Consider the following 20,921-nt stretch of genomic DNA (forward strand, 5'->3'; position numbering starts at 1 on the left):
TCGAGCGTGCAATAAATTTGGCCCATAAATCAGTTCATCAAATAGTGGGATAAGGCCCAAACCTTCGACCCATATATGCACGTCAATTTATCCCAAATGTACGGTTAAATTCGGTCCAACCGAGCGTGCAATAAGTTTGGGCCACAAATCAGCCCATCCAACATTGGGATAATTGAGGCCCAAACGTTCGGTCCATAGATGCACGTCAACTTAGCCCAAATATACTGTTAAGTTGGGCCCAGTCGTGCCCGCAATAATTTGGCCCATAAATCAGCCCAGTGAATAATGAGATAAGCCCAAACCTTCGGCCATATATTCACGTCAATTTAACCCAAATGTATGGTTAAATTCGGCCCAACCGAGCGTCCAATAAGTTTGGCCTAGAAATCAACCCATCCAACAATCGGATAATTGAGGCCCAAATCCTCGGCCATAGATGCACGTCAATTTAGCTCAATTGTACTGTTAAATTCAGCCCAGTCGTGCGTGCAATAATTTGGCCCATAAATTAGCCCATCCAATAATGAGATAATTGGGACTCAAACCTTCGGCCCATATATTCACGTCAATTTAGCCCAATCGAGCGTGCATCAAATTTGGCCCAGAAGTCAGCCCATTCAATGATGGGATAATTTAAGCCCAAATGTTCGGCCCATAGATGCACATCAATTTAGCCCAAATATACTGTTACATTCGGCCCAATCGTGCGTGCAATAAATTTGGCCCAGAAATGGGCCCATCCAACAATGAGACTTTATGGCCCGGGAAAAATGTGTATTGGGCTTGTCTGACGTCAGCTGTCGCAGGCGGACCGACAGTTGAAGTCCCAAAACGGTCAAACCGAGCCACCTCTCGCCGCCTTCTCCGGTTCTCCTCCTCCCCACCGCCACCGCGCCGCGACATGCCCATGCCGACCGCCAACCTCAGGTCGCGCGCCGCCATGGCCGCCACCGCCGCAGCCACATGCCTCGCGGTCCTCGCGGCGGCGGCGCTTCTCCACCACAGGCGCAAACGGGGTCGGGCGCCAGCCTCGGCCAGCCGCCTCGGGGGACGGCGAGGGCGCCGCCTGCGCCGAGGTTGCGAGGAGGAGGAGAAGCCGCATGACCGGTTCAGGCGCGTGCTCGCGGATAACTCCTACTCCCCCTTCAAGCATCTGCGTCACCAGGGGACCTAACAGGCTGGCTTCGGTCACGGCAGCGAGGCCCAGCAGCTGCCGCAAGGTGCGTCGGCTGCTCCTGCTTCGTTTGGTCTCGGCATTTGCCTTTTCCCTGTAGATGTTTGATGGTCTTTGGAATTCCAGCGAACATTTGGTGTGTTAAGGAGGCAAGGAGAGTATTAGGGGGACGTAAATTCGTGTTAGTTCTCTGGGAATTTCATCGAACACTTTGAGTGCAAAGTTGCCTCGAGCTTGAGGATTGACTACGGAGGTTTGAACCTGTGTCGTTGCATTTACGAAACATAGGAACGGTTGCCGAGTTGATTGCACCACGTGTTAGTCCTGACTTGGCATTGGGATTTAGGTGCCTTCAGGAATCAGGATGCCGATTTCTTTGTGGGAGCTTCCTCAGGTAGCTGTGACATGAGGATCTATTGCATGCTTACTTCATTATCAATACGTTACTGATTAAACCAGTGACATTGTTTGTATATCAGTATATCACACTCCAAACACAATGCTGTACAGCCTTCCCCATTATATTTGTTACAGGTAGTGCACCTAATGTTTATAGACTCCTAGTTAGGCAAGTACATCGAAAAGATTGATCAGTCAAATTTGCTACAAGTGATAGTTAGGTCTTGTTTAGTTCCTAAAAAATTTTCCCAAAAACATCACATCGAATCTTTGTACACATAAATAAAACATTAAATATACATGAATATTAAAACTAATTGCACAGTTACGGAGAAAATCGTGAGACGAATCTTTTGAGCCTACTTAGAATATAATTAGCCATAAGTGCTACAGTAACCAACATGTGCTAATGATGGATTAATTAGACTCAAAAGATTCGTCTCGCGATTTCCAATCGGAATCTGAAATTTGTTTTTTCATTTATATCCAAAAACCCCTTCCGACATCCAGTTAAACGTTCGATGTGATCTCTTTAGCAAAACTTTTTGCCAACTAAACAACCCCTTAGAGGACATGATGACGACACAAGTTCCTAGGTCAAAATTTGATTGCAAGTGTTTTACCATAATCAATCTTTATGTGTGTACTGCAACCAAATTGACTGCAGATTGTAACATAGCACAACTGGAAATATAATGGATGACACATTTTCCTTTTCTTATCGGTATAGAATCATCACAAAAGGTGCACCCATTTGAGGATGAAATCACATCCTTTGTGAACAACCCCCCAGGCTTTAAGAATTTCATGCCTGATGGTCAATGCCCAGAAATGAGCAGTTCATACAATTGGATCGATACAGAAGCTCAATTGGACAACATGGCTAGGTTGCTGGATGATGAAAAGGCTTTTGCTGTTGATACAGAGCAACATACCCTTCGATCATTCTCAGGATACACTGCACTAATGCAGGTAATTGGTGGTGATGTATACCTTCTTTGTTGCTCTGTTGCTTATTGGTTTGTTAAGATTATGACTCATAATATCATTTTTAGATCTCTACCCAGAAGGCAGATTATTTAATAGACACAATAGCCCTGCATGATGTGATGGGCATGCTGCGACCAGTTTTTGCCAATCCTTCAATCTGCAAGGTTGTGCATCTTTTATACTCCCTCCGTATTTTTTATTTGACACCGTTAATTTTTAGATCTATGTTTAACTATTTATCTTATTCAAAATTTTTGTGCAAATATGTAATAAGTCATACTTAAAATTACTTTAATAATAAATCAAATTATAAGATAATATTTAATAACTATATAATTTTTTAAATAAAATGATTGGTTAAACATAGAGCTAAAAGTGAACGACGTCAGATAAAAAAACAAAATGAACATATGATATCACTGGGCAACTGTTTGTTTTCATTCTCAGTTTTGCTTAAAGTGATTTTGCCACGTACCATTTGTATTTTATACATTCTGATGGATTTACGTGTTGACGATAAGCCAAACCCTGGACGATCTGGAATTGTGGAACTGTACATATGATAGTGTGAATTGGTTTACACGCTATTCCAATAAACTTTAGATTACACTTGGAACACGTGTTACAGAGATAGGGTGCAGGAGAATGTGGTGTAAACAACTCTCCACCTACGTCGCATTTGTGTGCAATCTTGCACTCTCAATACTAAGTTTATACTACAGTAGTATATCTAGAGAATTTCAGCGATTGATTCTTTCTAGTCCAAAAGGTACTGAAATGTCTTTTAGTGATATTTACCCCCCTTAACTTCATAATATTAAAAATCAATTAAATCTAGATAGATATCCATATAAAATCAAATTGGTATGAATATTTCCTATATAAAAAAGATGGTCACATATTTCATGAAAAATATTTTTCTATTTATTTTAGAAATAACATAATATTTTTTATCCTTTGCGGCTAGTGTGTGTATACACACATACATACATACATACACTATATATATATACACAAATATTATAGATATATACTTAATATTGAAAAATCTTTATACACTATAAATTTATACATGTAAACTTCATATCTATAAAGTTAAAGGGAACGTATCAGGTGAAAACTAGGGAGCCTGTGCAACCTTGGAAACTCTGTATCACATCCATAGGATGAGCATCCGATGGCTAGGGACAGAGGTGGGCTAATTTTGCAAAAAACAGCCCGCCAGCCCCTTTGTCTGTTTTGCAAAACACCCCCTGTGCCATCCGCCTCCCATCACTTTTGCGCCCAAGTACCCCGTGCCTGTATCATCTCACCACGACTCGCAATCCAGTCGTCGCCTCCCATCCGCCGCGCCGCCTCAGATCCAGCCACCGTCTCCAATCTAGCCGTGCCGCCTCATGAGCCTCACATTGGGCTTCGCCAGCCACGCGGTGGTGTTCGGAGGTGGTCTTGCTGGCGGTTGACAGGGAGATGTCCTCGGCGGTGGTGGAACCACGGGCAGCAGCATGGAGCATCATCAGCAGCAGTGCTTCACCGGCAGCTGCGCATCGCCGGCAAAAAATGAGAAGGGGCTTCACTCCCAGCGATTACTAGGACACATGAGCAGTGAGAGACAACGTGATAGGTTCCTACAGGTCAGGCTCGATGTGCAGCAGGATGCTATTTTGTCACACATGTGCAGCAGGCACCCAAGGAAAGTCCTGAACAAAAGGCATCCTCGTCTGGGACTGTAATGCATGAACAAAAGGCTCTGCAATGGCAATTATGCCTCCTATGTAATGAACTTGTGTGTGGAGCAGTGTCTGAAATTCATTGAAAAATTGTACCTCAGTTGCTTATATCAGAAAGCTCATATCATTGAAAATTCATACTGATTTTTTACAGATTCAGCAATGGTGCCTCATATGTAATGAACTTGTGTGTGAGATTGAAACAGTGAAACATACCAGAATGGTCATATCATTGCAAATTCATGCTGAATTTTTACAAGGTGTTTACAATCACTAAAACACTGAAACATTCATGTTGATTTTTTCAAGCACTGAAACATTGAAAAATCCATGCTATATAACTCACTGACACCATGAAAATTAGCACTGGTATAAAAAAATGTTTACAATCAGCCAACAACATTGTTTGGGCAATTCCGTGCATCATGATCCACTACTTGCTTGCATTTTCCACACTTGCGTTTTTTTGGTGCCGTCTTCTCCTTGCTCTTCTTAATTCTTTTGCATCGCCCTTTGGACTTGATATCATTTGGTGGATGTATCTTGACTTCATCTGGAATTTTGCTGCCAAGGAATGATTCAAACTTATCCTGTTTATTAACTGTAGCAGCAGGAATAATCTTTTGGAGAGGTTCTTCAAGGTTGGATAAACTAGAGTATAAAAACTTTATCCCTTGTTCAGAGTTCTTGGCCATTTGGATAAGATCTTCAAACTTGTTGCGTGAATCTGAAATTTTTTTCCGCGTTTCCACCTCCATAGGATCTTTAGCCTTTTCATCCAGAAGGTTACCTTCGTCGTCAAAAAATAGTTCTCTGTGAAATTAAAGATCCGATCAACACTATTGCACATAGAAAACAAAATAGTCATACAAACTCACCTTTTACATATTTTCTCCCATCTCTTCATAATATAAATCGATGGTATCTCATTTTGCTTCTCGCCTCTAAGCACTTGAATGACATGACGGCACGGGATGCCATAGGACTCATATAATTTACACGAACACGTACCAAACATGTTTGACTTGTTCATCTGAACCACTCGTTCTTTTCCAGATAAGCTGCTGATGGTGACAGTTTTCATATCTTCAAACTCTGAAATTCCTTGAATAATGCAATGGTCTCTTGCAACTATGAGTTGTTCCTGAAACTTACTAAAAACTTCATGTGTATATATATCACTACATTGCTTCTCCATGGCCCATGGTGTCATCAATTTTGGATTGGTGTGAAGACTTGTATTGTCGGCTTTCAACTCCTCTTGGCGTTGGCACTCCAAAGCTATGTCAAACCTTAGCCAAAACTCAACAAATGTCAATTTTCGATGAATGAAACGGTTAAAAAAAGAATTTGCACTTTCCGATCGTGATGTAGTCCTAAGGATTCCCGCTAGAGGTATGTCCATAAAGTATGCCGGAATCCATGATTGCCGAATATCAAACTTTGTGGAAAACCATTCATTTCCAATGAGCCCATATTTTGCCATGATAGAATTCCATTGAGACTCAAAATCATCTGAATCCTCGGAGCCCCAAACACACTTGTGTAATCTATCCCAGAACTCACCATCCTGTCTTATGGAGGGCCCAACCTTCTCAGGTACCTTTTCCATGATATGCCACATGCAAAGTCTATGAATTGTACTTGGTAGAATCTGAGCAATAGCAGCCTTCATGCTTGCATCTTCATCTGTTATGATTAGACGAGGTGCTACTCCCCCCGTAGCCTTAAGAAAGGTTTGAAACAACCATACAAATGACTCAATCTTTTCATCAGCCAAGAATGCTGCCCCAAGGAAAACACTTTGCAAGTGATGATTGACTCCAGTAAATGGCACAAACTTCATATTATATTGGTTAGTGGTATATGTTGAATCTACCGAAATCACATCACCAAAAACACTACAGTTTTTCCTGCATATGGCATCTGCCCAAAAGACACGAACAAGTCGTCCTTGTTTATCCACCATAAACTCATAAAAGAAGGCAGGATTTACTTCCTTCTTTCGCTCAAGTTGTCCTACAAACATTTGTGCATCAGCATCCTTTATTTTGCTCCTCAGGTCACGGTAATAGTTCTGCAAATCCCTCAGTGTGCACCCAACATTATGAAATCCACTGTCACTGACTTGGAGAAGTCGAAATGCCTGGGACGTGCCAATGCTAGCCTTATGACAACTGAACAAAGTACTCTTTGCCCTCTCACTAACAGCACGGCTGGATCTTAGCAAGTGCCTCTTATCTGGCGACACAAAACCATGGCTGTGCTCCTCAACAATTGAAGATATTCGATACTTCTTGTCACTGCCAAGCTTGACAACAATATGTGCTTCACAGCCACATCTGGTTTCCATCACATTTGGTGTCTTTCTTTTTGTTTTTCCAGATTCATCAGTAACATCTTTCATGCTCTCCTTTCTGTACCCTTCCCTTGAACAGTAATACCGCTTGAATAATATTTCCTCATTTTGCTTCTTGTGCTGACCAACACGAACAGAGAAACCAGCTTCATGTGCATACGATTTGTAAAATTTCTCCACATCTGTAAGTGTATCAAATATCATTCCAACCATAGGCTTCAAATGTTCTTTGCAACTTTTTGCTATACTCGGAGAAGATGTTGGCTGTGGTGTACTTGGTTGTTCAAGGTGGGCTACAACTCCGGCGTCGATGGCATCAACGGTGATGACGGCATGATCCATGGCGGCGGCCTCACCGTAGGCAGAATCAACGGCGACTACAGGTTTACCGTCCACGACAATGATCAGATTAATTTCTATCGAAGTCAAGATGCAAGTCTTACAAGAGAAAATTACGACGACATGAAAGTCTTACCGGAGTTGATCAAATCATCCATGTCACCCTTGTGGGGCAGTACGTCCTTTCCTTGTGTAGGAGTCCATGGCGTCGCGGAAGAGGACTCCATGCCGGCTCGCTGGCGTGCGGACTTGAGGGCCAGGTCGGCGGCGCCTCGTGTACGACGACAGCATCCACTCACGGACGGCGGCGGCAACGACTCGCGAACGGGACGAGAGAAACGAAGAGGCGTGACTTTGGGACTGCACGGGAGAAACAAATCGGCAGCGTGCATGCTAGGGATTAGGGGGAGGGGTGATTTGCAAAAAAGCAAGATTAGTATGGCTAATAGCAGGCTGTTTTTTGCAAAATTAGCCCACCTTTGTCCCTAGCCATCGGATGCTCATCCTATGGATTTGATACAGAGTTTCCATGGTTGCACAGGCTCGCTAGTTTCCACCTGATACGTTCCCAAAGTTAAAACCATAACAAAAGGTAGAAAAAAATGTGTGTGCAGCTAAGTTGGGCCGCAACAGCAGTGTAGATGGGCCGTGGGCCGATAGTGCGAACGCGCATTAGACTTTTCGTCCACAGAAATGTGCTAGTTAAGCAAAACGAGAATAAATTCAGCCCACAAGTATATTTTTTGGAGAAGCCCAAAAGTATAACTGCAAGTCAATTAGGCCCAGTAGCACTTGTAATTTCAGACCAAAACACCTGACAGTTCAGCCCAAGTCTATTCCCAAAAGTTGTAAGCAATTCAGCCGAAACGTCCTCACAGTTTCAGCCCAAAGTTCGTACGAATTCGGCCTAAAATAAGCAGAAATTCAGCTCAATGGTATTATTAAAATAGCCCAAAATGTGTTTGTCATTTCAGCCCAGCAGTCTAAAATGATATAAGCCCAAGACTGTGGCAAAGTTCACACAGAAGGGAATGTAAATTCGGCCCAAACTAAGGTACAAATTTGGCCCACAGATGTGTGTCAATTCAGCCCAAAGTTCGTATGAATTCGGCCTAAAATTAGCACAAATTCAGCCCAATGGACCAATGGTATCATTAAAATAGCCTAAAATGTGCTCTTCATTTCAGCCCAGCAGTGCTAATGATATAAGCCCAAGAGTGTGGCAAATTTCACAGAGAAGGGACTGTACATTCGGCCCAAAATCAGTTACAAATTTGGCCCAAAGATGTGTGTCAATCAGCCCAAAGGTACGCGTCAATTCAGCCTAACAGTATAACTAAATTTGGCCCAAATATGACCGCGAATTTTGACCATCAGTGCTGGTAATTTAAGCCCAAAGGCTCGTTCCATACAGCCCAATACTAAATATACAGTTACGGCATTTCAGTCCAAAAGTAGTCTTAAATTCAGACCTACACTGCTTGTCATTTGAGGAGAAAAGTCACTGTTAATTCGGCCCAAACGTGGGACTCAATTGGGCCCAAAGGTAATCGGTCCAAATATAAGCGTAAATTTGGACCAACAGTAGTCCTAATTTTGGCCCATACATGTGAGAAAGCCCATATTTCGCGTCGAGCCAGCAGGGATTGAGGCCCAAACATTCGGCCCATAGATGCACGTCAATTTAGCCCAAATATGTGGTTAAATTTGGCCTAATCTTGAGTGCAATAAATCTGGCCCAGTAATCGGCCCATCCAATAATGAGACTATGGGCCGGGAAAAATGTAACTGGGCCTAAGCGTTGTCTGACGTCAGCCGTCGCAGGAGGACCGACGGTTGGAGTCCCAAAATGGTCAAACCGAGCCACCTCTCGCCGCCTTCTCCGGTTCTCCTCCTCCCCACCGCCACTGCGTCGCGACATGCCCATGCCGACCACCAACCTCAGGTCGCACGCCGCCGTGGCGGCCGCCGCATGCCTCGCGGTCCTCGCCGCGGCGACGCTTCTCCACCGCAGGCGCAGACGGGGTCGGGCGCCAGCCTCGCCCGGCCACCTCGAGGGACGGCGAGGGCGTCGCCCGCGCCGAGGCTGCGAGGAGGAGGAGAAGCCGCAAGATCGGTTCAGGCGCGTGCTCGCGGACAACTCCTACTCCTCCTTCAAGCACCTGCGCCGCCAGGGGGCCCAACAGGCTGGCTCCGGCCACGGCAGCGAGGCCCAGCAGGTGCCACAAGGTGCGGTCGGCTGCTCCTGCTTTGTTTAGTCTCAGCATTGCCGTTCCCTTGTAGATGCTCGATGGTATTTGGAATTCCAGCGAACATTTGGTGTGTTAAGGAGGCAAGGAGGGTATTAGGGGGACGTAAATTCATGTTGGTTCTTTGGGGAATTTCATCGAACATTTTGAGTGCAAATTTGCCTCGAGCTTGAGGATTGACTACGGAGGTTTGAACCTGTGTCGTTGCATTTATGAAACATAGGAACGGTTGCCGAGTTGATTGCACCATGTGTTAGTCCTGACTTGGCATTGAAATTTAGGTGCCTTCAGGATACCGATTTCTTTGTGGGAGCTTCGTCAGGTAGGTGTGACAACGGTGCAAATGCACTCAATGCGGATCTGTTGCATTCTTACGTTTGTTCATTATCAATACTTTACACATTTAAGCAGTGACATTGTTTGTATATCAGTATATCACACTCCAAACACAGTGTTGTACATCCTTCCCCATTATATTTGGTGCAGTGCACCTAAATGTTTATAGGCTCCTATTTAGGCAAGTAAATTGAAAATATTGATCATTCAAATTTGCAACAAGTGATAGTTAGAGGACATGATGACAACACAAGTTCCTAGGTCAAAATTTGATTGCAAGTGTTTTACCATAATCAATCTTTATGCGTGTACTGCAACCAAATTGACTGCAGATTGTAACATAGCGCAACTTGAAATATAATGGATGACACATTTTCCTTTTCTTATTGTTATAGAATCATCACAAAAGGTGCACCCATTTGAGGAGGAAGTCACTTCCTTGCTGAACAACCCCCCCGGCTTTCAAAATTTCATGCCTGATGGTCAATGGCCAGAAATGAGCAGTTCATACAATTGGGTCGATACAGAAGCTCAATTGGACAACCTGGCTAGGTTGTTGGATGATGAAACGGCTTTTGCTGTTGATACAGAGCAACATAGCCTTCGGTCATTCTTAGGATACACTACACTAATGCAGGTAATTGGTGGTGATGTATACCTTCTTTGTTGCTCTCTTAAGATTATGACATAATATCATTTTTTAGATCTCTACCCAGAAGGCAGATTATTTAATAGACACAATAGCCCTGCATGATGTGATGGGCATGCTGCGACCAGTTTTTGCCAATCCTTCAATCTGCAAGGTAGTGCATCTTTTATACTCCCTCCGTTTTTTTATTTGACACCGTTGACTTTTGGATCTATGTTTGAATATTTGTCTTATTCAAAAATTTTGTGCAAATATGCAATAAGTTATGCTTAAAGTTCCTTTAGTAATAAATCAAATTATAACATAATAGTTAATAACTATATAAATTTTAAATAAAATGATTGGTCAAACTTAGACCTAAAATTCACTGACGTCAAATAAAAAAACAGAATGAGCATCTGATATCACTGGGCAACTGTTTGTTTTCATTCTCAGTTTTGCTTAAAGTGATTTTGCCACTTACCATTTGTATTTTATACATTCTGGTACTCTGGTGGATTTACGTGTTGACAATAAGCCAAACCCTGGACACTCTAGAATTGTGGAACTGTACACATGATAGTGTGAATTTGTTTACATGCTATTCCAATAAACTTTAGATTACACTTGGAACACGTGCTACAGAGATAGGGTGTAGGAGAATGTGGTGTAAACAACTTTCCACCTGCTTCGCATTTGTGTGCACTCTTGCACTCTCAGTACTAAGTTTACTACAGTAGTATATCTAGAGAATTTCAGCGATTGATTCTTTCTGGTTAAAAAACAGTACTGAAATGCCTTTTAGTGATATTTTCACCATTGCACATAATCCACATTGTCTGACGTGCAAGAGGGACTAAGCCTACAGCTTTCATAGTTCATCCCTCCGAAACGTGGTTTCATTGTCAGTCTAATTTCCTGTTTTTGTTTTTGTTTTTGTCAAGCTTAAACACAATAAACTCAATTTATGATATCCATATGATGGTGGATCTTTATTTTTCAGACAATATGAAAGATAATTATACACATCTGCATTAGAGGCAGTAAAATAACTTTTTATGAATTATGCTGAGGCACAGCAGGGTCAGGAATCATTAAGCACAAACAACCAAAATATCGGTGCTTGAAGGACAAAAAGTTATAAGTTATTTCAGCCAATCCTATATTTTTCTGTAGTCTCTGGACCCCTAACACCTTATATAAATAAATGCTAAGTTTGGTCTTTGGTGTTTGGCCAACCAAATCACTCCAACAAACCCAAGCCATTAAATCTTCTTGTAAATTCGAATGTCTGGATCATTGGCCTGTAAGGCTGTTTTGTTGATCAAACTATTCCAATAAGATTGCTGAATTAGTCCATCAGTATTCTCATAGACATTTTACCAAGCGTGGTGTATTTCACTTTTACAAAGCAATATAGACATTTGGCAAAACATAGTGTTATGAACTTTTACAAAGCCATATAGACATTCCTATGTATACAAACCGATGCTAGCTGTTAACTTCTCGGCCACAGTTTTGAGTTGTTTCATTACCATGCTTGCTCCTTTTTTTTGGTCCCTTCTGCAATGTGCATATGTAATATCCAGGATTCCCTGAGCCACTTGATGGTCTCTTCAATTCCTTCAGAGCTCACAACTATTTTAGCTCGTTATCTCATTTCTTCACCTTGTACTGGCGGAAGCCTTTTTAATACACTTACACTAATTTCTAACAAGTTTTTCACTAATGAGCAAAATCAGTTGCTGTATATACATTCCTGAACAGAAGATCTGTCTTACTTTCTTTGCTTAAAATGCAGTCTCATTTATGTTCTGCCTATATATCTTCAGATCTTCCATGGATCTGACAACGATGTACTTTGGCTTCAGAGAGACTTTCATATTTATGTCGTGAATATGTTTGATACTGCTAAGGTAAGTCCTTCTACAGTATGTATGTCTTGGATGAAACATCTAATTCCATTTCGCAGATATTTCTCCAGCATGTGAGTGAACGGTGCTTGATTTTTGTCACATTGCCATGTCTTTTTTGTAGCAAGTTACATGCCAAACAGTACATAGAAATGGCAATATGTCATGAAACACCGTTTTACTTCCTAGACATCTCGTGAGATATGCATGTTTTACTTTCTTTAATGTAAATGAAGGAAGATTGGCAGCGCCAATGAACTGCTAAAATTTACCTTCTGAGCTGGCCTACATTATGTGTTTCCCCTTCATTTTGGATTAAAGATTATAGTTTTTTCATGGAGGCAAAGTGATGAGCTGCCAAGCATCATCACCCAGTATTGTGATATGTGATAGTTTTAAATTCCTCACGCTTGAGTACAATTTCCTATGTTTGTTTTTAGTTTCAACCAGAAATGTACTCAGTTTAAGCAGGGGAAAGTGAATTCACAACTGGTTTGCTGCAATATGAGAAGCTTTATGGATTTGGAAAGTGGTAGAATGCTGTTACAGTTTACACCGGGAAAATATTTTATGAATACCAGTACCTATAATCTAGATTATAGACCGTCTACTTATGATGGCAACTTTGCCCCTATAGTTATTCACCTAGGCTATCGTAGATGTTCTCTATTTTTTAAAAACCCAGCCCCACTTCATTATTTATGCTATTGAGCCTTTTTTGAATTGCCTTATGAAAGTAATTTATTTCAGGCATGTGAGCTACTATCAAAACCACAGAAGTCATTAGCATATTTGCTTGAATTATATTGTGGAGTAATCACAGACAAGACAATGCAGGTAGGCCATTGTTCAAGGTTGGCTTGCTATATAGCCACTAATGTGTTCATCAGCTTATTATTGGTTTGTTTAGGTAGCTGGTTAGCTTTCATGTGCCTCCTAAACTTTGACATGATTACTTCTTTTAGCACTTTTATGAGCTTGGCAATATATATGTTTAACTTTTGTTGAAGCTTTCAAGTCCTACAGAACATTAGTTGCATAATAAAGCTCATGTTATGTATTGTCGCTCATGATTTCAGAATCTAGTGCAGCAGTAGATTCTATTTTTTTTGTGCTATAATGTTGTTACGAATATTACCACCATTGCTGGAAAAGGTGATTGTTGACCCACTTGACCTATTGAACTTTTGTAGTTTCCTGAACTTGCGCCTTTACACCCTCTACAAAATGTCTCTAAAATGGTTCTCCATCTTTAGCTCACTGCTTGCAATAGTATATGCATGATCCCCTTGCCCTTTTACTCGATTCTATTTGATCCACGTATAAATTATTGATTGAAACTCTTTTCCATTAATCAAGTTCAGCTGATTCTTTTATTCCTTACATATTCAATTGCTATTAAACACGTGACACGTAAAAGAAGAGGAAAATGTCTACTTAGACCCCTGAAGTAACGAGGTATGATTACTTTATCCCTATAGTATGAAACCGGGTCAAATAACCCCCTATTGACGGTTTTGGAGGTGGTTTAGCCAACTCGGCGATCCATGTGGATGACAACATGGCAATGATCCTACATATTAGCACCACTACTTATCTATTTCTCTCACTTACAGTGGGTCCTGCCTATCATTTTCTTCTCTTTACCCCCACTCCTCCTTTTCTCCTTGTCCCTAGAATAGTGTGTCTATGGTTCCTTGATTCAGAGTAAAGGGAAGACAGAGGGGTAAGGCTTAGAGAGCTTGACAGGCCCACTGCCACATCATCATCCACTTGGATACCACGGTGGCAAAACCTCCATAGGAGGTTATTTGATCTGGTTTTGATACTTTAAGGGTCTATCTGTCTGCTTTTATACTTTAGGGGGGTGAAGTAATCCAACCTTCTTACTTCAGGGGGTTAGGTAGACTTTTTTCCAAAGAAGATGATAAACAAGTTACTTCTGCCTATCAAATTTTAGTTGTGCCTGCAAACTTTTACTCCCTCCAGTCAAGTATATTGGATGCTGGGATCACTAAAACGAATACTCCCAACATCAAATATACTTGACCGGAGGGAGTAGCTTGTATTCCAGCATCACAGTTGCTCTCCTTTTGTGTCTCAATGCTCTTTCTCCTTGTTTTTGATATTTCAGCGTGAAGATTGGAGATTACGCCCACTAACACCAGAAATGATTCAGTATGCTCGTTGTGATGCGCATTATCTGTTATACATTGCAAATTGTTTGGCATTAGAGCTTCATGCAAAAAATTATGGTATGATTTAGGTGCTATTGTCCTATATCAAGTTTCCCTTTGCTTTTTTGGATGGAAACTTTTCTCTTCCAATATGTAGCATGTGCTACTTTAAGTTGTTACAAGATAGTATAATTTGTTCAGCAAACTGAGTCAAGGAGACGATGACTACAGCTACATTTGACATCATAAACAACAGAATTCATGATTCTCTGCATCATTAAGCTAATTTTGCATGATCTCATGGCATCAGTTTATCTGGACTGTTCTTTGTTCACCCTTCAGTTGGTCTGAGCACATTGTTTTCTGCAAATGGAAGTTACTTGATGTAGCTCTGTCATGCTTACTGCTGACCACAGGGTTCTGAAATTAGACTAATTATTCCTGGGGAGCTTCTGTAGCTTAAACTTTGAAAAGCTTCCAGTCCTTGAGCTGTGTAGCTGGAGGAGCACCTATGAAGAATTTATATAAAGACTCATAACTATTTGTTGTACTCTCTTTTGAATGCTTCCTCCATCCAAGAATGCAAGGTGTACTTTTGGGATAGTCTTGTCATCAATAGGCCTGATTCATATAGCTCTTAGAGATACTAATTAGAGAGTAATCTAGTAAGTTCTAATGACGATTTGGTCTATGTTCAAGATGACATATCTTACATTCTTGGATGGATTAATAACTTTGAAAATACAAGTAAAAAACAAGGTTTCATGTACTAATAGCTTAGCCTGTGCATAAACTGGAGCCTACTGGATCAAGTATCTAAAACTTATTTGATGATATCAACATAATATAGCTCTGTAAGAAAATATATCAATCAATAAAGTCCTTGTCTGCAGTTCAACAAATAAGATTCAGTGTTGAATTAATGATATGTTGTTGCTTCCTGAAACTAAATTACATAATTATGTCCCTTGTTTCCTGTCTCACTTTTTGATAAGCTGTAATATCTAATCAGATGCTTCAGATTCTCCCAATGACAAAATCAATTTTTTCTTCGAGGCTCGTCATCGCTCAAATATGGTTTGCATGCAACTGTATGCAAAGGAAATTGAATGTCCACCAGGATCATCCTCTGCAGCATCTATTTTCTCAAGAAATTTGCAAAACCATGGTCTAGACTCCTATAAATCAAGTGAAGTGAAGGTGCTTGTTTTCTGTATTTGTTTGCCTGCTTGCCAGTGGTTTCAATAGATTCTCAATTTTTTTATCTTTTGTAGGATCTTGTTTGGAAAATTTGTGCATGGAGGGACTTAATGGTCAGTGAACGTATTCTTATTCTTCTAGAGCAATTGATTTTCACACTTTGGTAGAGTATGTTTTTAACTTCTTGTTAAATCTATCAGTTATATTTATTGACTCCTTCGTACATTGTAGTTATCTATTTCTGTGGACTCACACCTCATGATATATTGAGTTGCTTCCCATATTCTTTCCAAGTGTGCCATCTTAATAATTTGGCATATCCACTTTTTTGTGATTTAGGATACTGGCACTCCTTTCAGACTCCTCAATTGTCTTGGGTACCTCATTGCAGGCTCGCATGCATGATGAGAGCTTACGGTACATTCTGTCAGATCAAGCTATAGCTTCTCTTGCTGTTTGTGTTCCAAGAGGTCCAACTGAGGTGTGTTCTGCCATATTAGAAACTGACATAAGCAATTCAACTATGTCTCCTTCCTTGCCATCGCCTTCACCTATTGTTGTTGCTCACATTGAAGAACTTCGTTGTCTGATTGAGGACGCAACTGTCAGCATGGATGCCGTCTTTAAAAAATTGCTTGAGAAGTATAAAGATCCAAGTGGATTATGTCGACTATCAGTTTATAATTATAACCTTGTATCACAACTGAGCTTGAAGCAAACAAATATGTTCTCGTTTGCATCAAGTGGAGAAAAGTTGTTGATGGCACCACCCAACAAAAAGGCTTCTCGGGAATTATTCATTAAAAAATTCTCATGTAAGTCCCCAGTATATCACAATTGCAGGATCTACGCCAGTGATGGGAGACTACTTTGCTACTGTGACCACAAAAAGTTGGAATGGTTTGTCACTTATATATGCCTTTTACTAGTATTTATAACTATGTAAATCACAAGTATTTTTCAACTGACTCTCTATGTCCCAGGTATATTCAACGTAATCTTGCAAAACTAATAGAAGATAATCCTCCAGCAATTATGCTCTTGTTTGAACCTAAGGGTCGCCCAGAGGATGAAGATAATGACTTCTATATTCAGAGCAAGAAAAATATATGTGTTGGGTGTGGAGAAAAGAGCCACTACATCAGATATAGAATAATACCATCCTGCTACAGGATGCATTTTCCAGAACATCTGAAAAGTCATCGTTCGCATGATATTGTTCTTCTTTGCGTAGACTGCCATGAAATTGCTCACTCAGCAGCTGAGAAGTACAAGAGGGAAATAGCAAAAGAATTTGGAGTACCCCTTTTTGTACAGAAGATAGTTAATTCGGGTGATATAAGTTTAATAGCTGGTGCATCATCATCTGAAGATAAATTAAATGGAACAGGTGTTTCTCCTTTGCAGCTGAGGACTGCTGCAATGGCCCTTCTACGACATGGATCCAATATGCCTCTGAAGAGATGTGAACAACTAATGCAGGTCATGACAATCTTCAAGTATTTTGGGCTTCACTTTTATCCGTGACACATAGTTTTGACATTGTCTTATTGAATACAACTTTTTATGCTAGCTGTCAATATTTTGCTATAGTGAACCTGTTCTTATGATTAGCCTTAAATCTGTATTGCTGACTTATTCATTTCATTGCAGATTGTGAAATCTTACTATGGTGGTAGGGATGTGACTCCTGAAGACCTTGAGATGGCATTACTTATTGGCATGAGTCCCCACGAGCGAAGGCGACTTTCAAAGAAAAAAGGTTTTTCTTACAGATCTCAGGCTCAAAATGTTATTAGAAAGAACAACAGCAACAACATTGTTGCGAATAACCAACATGATTCAGAAAATGGGTATGCCTTACCTGAGCAATTTTCAAAAGATGGAGTTGAGAGTAACAGTCAACCAGACATTGATGAGAATAATAGCCAGCTAGATGTTGATGACACTACCAGTCAGCCAGACATCAGAAGTAATAATCATCTGCATGATCCAAATCTAAGCCAAGAAAGCACAAGCTATCCACTCAGTATAGAGGATCCTATGTCTATCTGTAACATGGAGACAGAAACCGTGCATCAAGCAAACGCAAACGTAGGTGGAAATCCTGCAAACGGTGATCTTGACAGGGATCCATGTAGCGGTGACAATTCTAACCAAACCATTCCCCAAAATGGTGACAAGAAGATATCCCTGTTGGGTCATGGGCATCACGGTAAACAGGTCGTGGAACTTCTGCTTTCGACCGGTGGGGAGGAGGCTATCAACCAGTTCTGCCAACGGTGGAGGCAGGTTTTTGTAGAGTCTGTTCACCCCCGTTATCTGCCTTCGGGCTGGAATATAAAGCACAGGTAAGTTCACCCTTCAATTTTGCTACTCTTTTTTTGTTCTCACATATTGATGATTGCGCATGGCTGTGGTCCTTGGAATTTCCCAGCCTATCTAAACCTTATGGTAGCTTTGGGAGATTTTTCTGTGAAACATGATGCCTTTTTTCCAGGGCATTTAATCATTTGCCACCTGCTACAGTATCAGATTTAACAAATTGTCACTCTCTGTGTTTATGACATTTAGGTCAATACCTACTTGTCATAGATACATAGATTAAATACCACTTCTAAGAGTGGCAAATTCTTAAATATCCTTTTTTTTCCTAGGTCACTTAATTATCTTTGACCATCTGATAGTTACCCTCTACCTTGTGTTGGTGCTGTGTAGCGGCCGACGGGATTTTGGCGATTTCAGTGTGTACAAGCCATCAAAGAATGCTCCTGCCGCGGATCAATCGGAGACCTTAGCTGCCACTGCACCCTGAGGTTCAAATTACATTCGAAGTTGATTTTTACATTTCATCAAAAAACCTGAACCTGGTACCTGTACCCCTCCCCATTCATGTATTTCTACTTGTAGGAAGAGTTGGGTGTATGCAGAAACATTGCAACAAAAATAAAATAAATATCGTTTTTTCTCTCCAATATTTAAACCCAGCAAGCCCACAACTACTAGCCTAACCCTCACCTCTAGATTTTTTTGTGTGTGCGTGTCTGATTTCTACTGCAGGATATCCTCAGCACAATCCCAGCTAGTGTGAGTGTGGGTACTATCTTTTCCCCTCTCTCTTTTTTCCCATTTTGCATTTTTTTTTCCAAGATGTTTATTTGTTCAAGATAGGCCAAGCAAAAAAAAAACGAAAAAAGAGAACAAAAAAAAAAATTGGAGGGAGAAATGGCAGCACATCCAGCATCCACATGATCCGGGCAGTGGCCCCTGCACCACTCAGCCCGGCTTGAAAACCCCACCTGGCTGCTCTGCTGCCTTGGAATCGCCTCTCCACCCAAACCCAATCCAAAAATCCTCGCTGCCGCCGCCGCGGACGCTGCTGCTGCTGCTGTTGGCCATGTCGTGCTCGCACCTCTCCACCGCCTGGTCGTCGTCCGCGCTGGCGAGCAGCGCGTCGGGGCGGCGGCGGGCGCCCGGGGGCGGCGGGAGGCTGGTGGTGCGGTGCTCGCTGCGGGAGCTGCGGAGCCGCATCGACTCGGTGCGCAACACGCAGAAGATCACGGAGGCGATGAAGCTGGTGGCGGCGGCGAAGGTGCGGCGGGCGCAGGAGGCGGTGGTGTCGTCCAGGCCCTTCTCGGAGGCGCTGGTGGAGGTGCTGTACAACATGAACCAGGAGATCCAGACGGAGGACATCGACCTGCCGCTGACGCGCATCCGGCCGGTGAAGAAGGTGGCGCTGGTGGTGCTGACCGGCGAGCGCGGGCTGTGCGGCAGCTTCAACAACAACGTGCTGAAGAAGGCGGAGTCCCGCATCGAGGAGCTGAAGCAGCTGGGGCTGGACTACACCGTGGTCAGCGTGGGGAAGAAGGGGAACGCCTTCTTCGTGCGGCGCCCCTTCATCCCCACGGAGCGCACCCTGGAGCTGAACGGCATCCCCACCGTGAAGGACTCCCAGACCATCTGCGACCTCGTCTACTCCCTCTTCGTCTCCGAGGAGGTGGACAAGGTGGAGCTGCTCTACTCCAAGTTCGTCTCCCTCGTCCGCTCCGACCCCATCATCCAGACCCTGCTCCCCATGTCCCCCAAGGGCGAGATCTGCGACATCAACGGCGTCTGCGTCGACGCCACCGAGGACGAGCTCTTCCGCCTCACCACCAAGGAGGGCAAGCTCACCGTCGAGCGCGAGAAGGTCAAGATCGAGACCCAGCCCTTCTCCCCCGTCGTCCAGTTCGAGCAGGACCCCGTCCAGATCCTCGACGCCCTCCTCCCGCTCTACCTCAACAGCCAGATCCTCCGCGCCCTCCAGGAGTCCCTCGCCAGCGAGCTCGCCGCCAGGATGAGCGCCATGAGCAGCGCCACCGACAACGCCATCGAGCTCCGGAAAAACCTCTCCATGGTCTACAACCGCCGGCGCCAGGCCAAGATCACCGGCGAGATCCTCGAGATTGTCGCCGGCGCCGACGCTCTCGCCTAATCAATCAATCTACCAACCTGAGCCTGAGCCTGAGCTGAGCTAAGCATGCTGCTATTACACTATATATATATATAACATTATTTTTTTCACTTTTTTTTCCTCTTCTCTTGCCCTTGCCGTTGCTTGTCTGTGTCTGTAATTTCTGTGATTAGCACGCAAAAAAGAAAAAAAAAAGAATGATCGATCCGATCGATGTAATTCTTAATCGCGAGATACATAAGATTTCAATTCAGCGATGCCAAATGTACAAGCAGAGTGTTGTGTCATTTGCAATGAATCTCCACTTGCCTTTCTAGATCGCCGTATGTAATTTCTTGGTTTCTTGGTAGAAATGGTGATGCACACATATAGTGGTTCTGGTACAAGATCTTACTCTATTTTTTGCATCTCCAAACAGTTCACTGTAATTAATCGATTAGTCTAGATAACAAAGTTTCTGCCACAATGGTAGTATGGAAGAGCTTGATACACCTAGACAATGTGCTTCACCATCCTGACCTGTCCGCCGTCAGTGCAAGGTCTCGAGGACGTAGAGAGGCGCTCGCCGACGGCGGCGGAGAGAAGGTTGCACTTGCGGGCGAGCATCATGTCCCACGCGCAGACGGAGAGCCCTCCCTTCTTGTCGGGGACGTCGTAGATGAGGGTGCTGTGGCGCCGGCGCGGAGGAGGTGGAACGGAACACCAGGGCGTTGGTCTCAGGTTGCGGCGCCGCGCGAGTCCCGCGGCAGGCTGGGGCAGCGGGCGGGGCGTACAGCGTCGCCCTTGGCTCCCGGGTCCAGATAGGTCGTAGCACCGGAGCTGAGAGAGGAGGGCGCGACGTCAATATGGTGCGCCGTGTAGCGTGGCCATCGTGGGCCGGCCGCGCCGGCCGGGCTGCTGCAGAGCGCCTCCTCGCTCGCCCATGCCCGTGCGCGCGCGAATGCGCCGCTCGGCTGGGCCGCCACCCGTCGGCC

The 20,921-nt window shown here is 43.0% G+C and overlaps 3 protein-coding genes across 4 annotated transcripts; 2 read left to right on the top strand and 1 right to left on the bottom strand.

The window, feature by feature from the left end:
* The first annotated feature begins 892 nt into the window (after window positions 1-892).
* Window positions 893-18,605, top strand: LOC102711450 (protein RRP6-like 3). 2 transcript variants are annotated; one of them, XM_040525737.1, is made up of 14 exons: window positions 893-1,220; window positions 2,304-2,545; window positions 2,629-2,727; window positions 9,972-10,213; window positions 10,281-10,379; window positions 12,037-12,120; window positions 12,868-12,954; window positions 14,252-14,372; window positions 15,307-15,494; window positions 15,569-15,607; window positions 15,886-16,394; window positions 16,478-16,976; window positions 17,148-17,845; window positions 18,213-18,605. In XM_040525737.1, exons 4-14 carry the CDS (start codon window positions 10,049-10,051, stop codon window positions 18,307-18,309), a joined length of 2,586 nt encoding a protein of 861 aa, XP_040381671.1. In that variant the 5' UTR covers window positions 893-1,220; window positions 2,304-2,545; window positions 2,629-2,727; window positions 9,972-10,048; the 3' UTR covers window positions 18,310-18,605. The 2 variants fall into 2 exon arrangements, with proteins under 2 accessions (XP_040381671.1, XP_015694650.2); XM_015839164.2 differs by lacking the exons at window positions 893-1,220; window positions 2,304-2,545; window positions 2,629-2,727 and adding an exon at window positions 8,905-9,220.
* Window positions 4,683-7,218, bottom strand: LOC102711171 (protein FAR1-RELATED SEQUENCE 5-like). The gene is made up of 3 exons (XM_006658545.2): window positions 7,128-7,218; window positions 5,310-7,029; window positions 4,683-5,106 (listed from the first exon to the last, which is right to left on the bottom strand). The coding sequence occupies exons 1-3, from the start codon at window positions 7,216-7,218 to the stop codon at window positions 4,683-4,685; spliced, it is 2,235 nt and encodes a 744-aa protein (XP_006658608.2).
* Window positions 18,606-18,809: 204 nt separating the features above from the next.
* On the top strand, window positions 18,810-20,234 carry LOC102702482 (ATP synthase subunit gamma, chloroplastic). The gene has a single exon (XM_006657696.3). The coding sequence runs from the start codon at window positions 18,892-18,894 to the stop codon at window positions 19,966-19,968; it is 1,077 nt and encodes a 358-aa protein (XP_006657759.2). The 5' UTR covers window positions 18,810-18,891; the 3' UTR covers window positions 19,969-20,234.
* The last annotated feature ends 687 nt before the right edge of the window (window positions 20,235-20,921 follow it).

Source organism: Oryza brachyantha, chromosome 7, assembly GCF_000231095.2.
Source record: "Oryza brachyantha chromosome 7, ObraRS2, whole genome shotgun sequence".
NCBI lineage: Eukaryota > Viridiplantae > Streptophyta > Magnoliopsida > Poales > Poaceae > Oryza > Oryza brachyantha.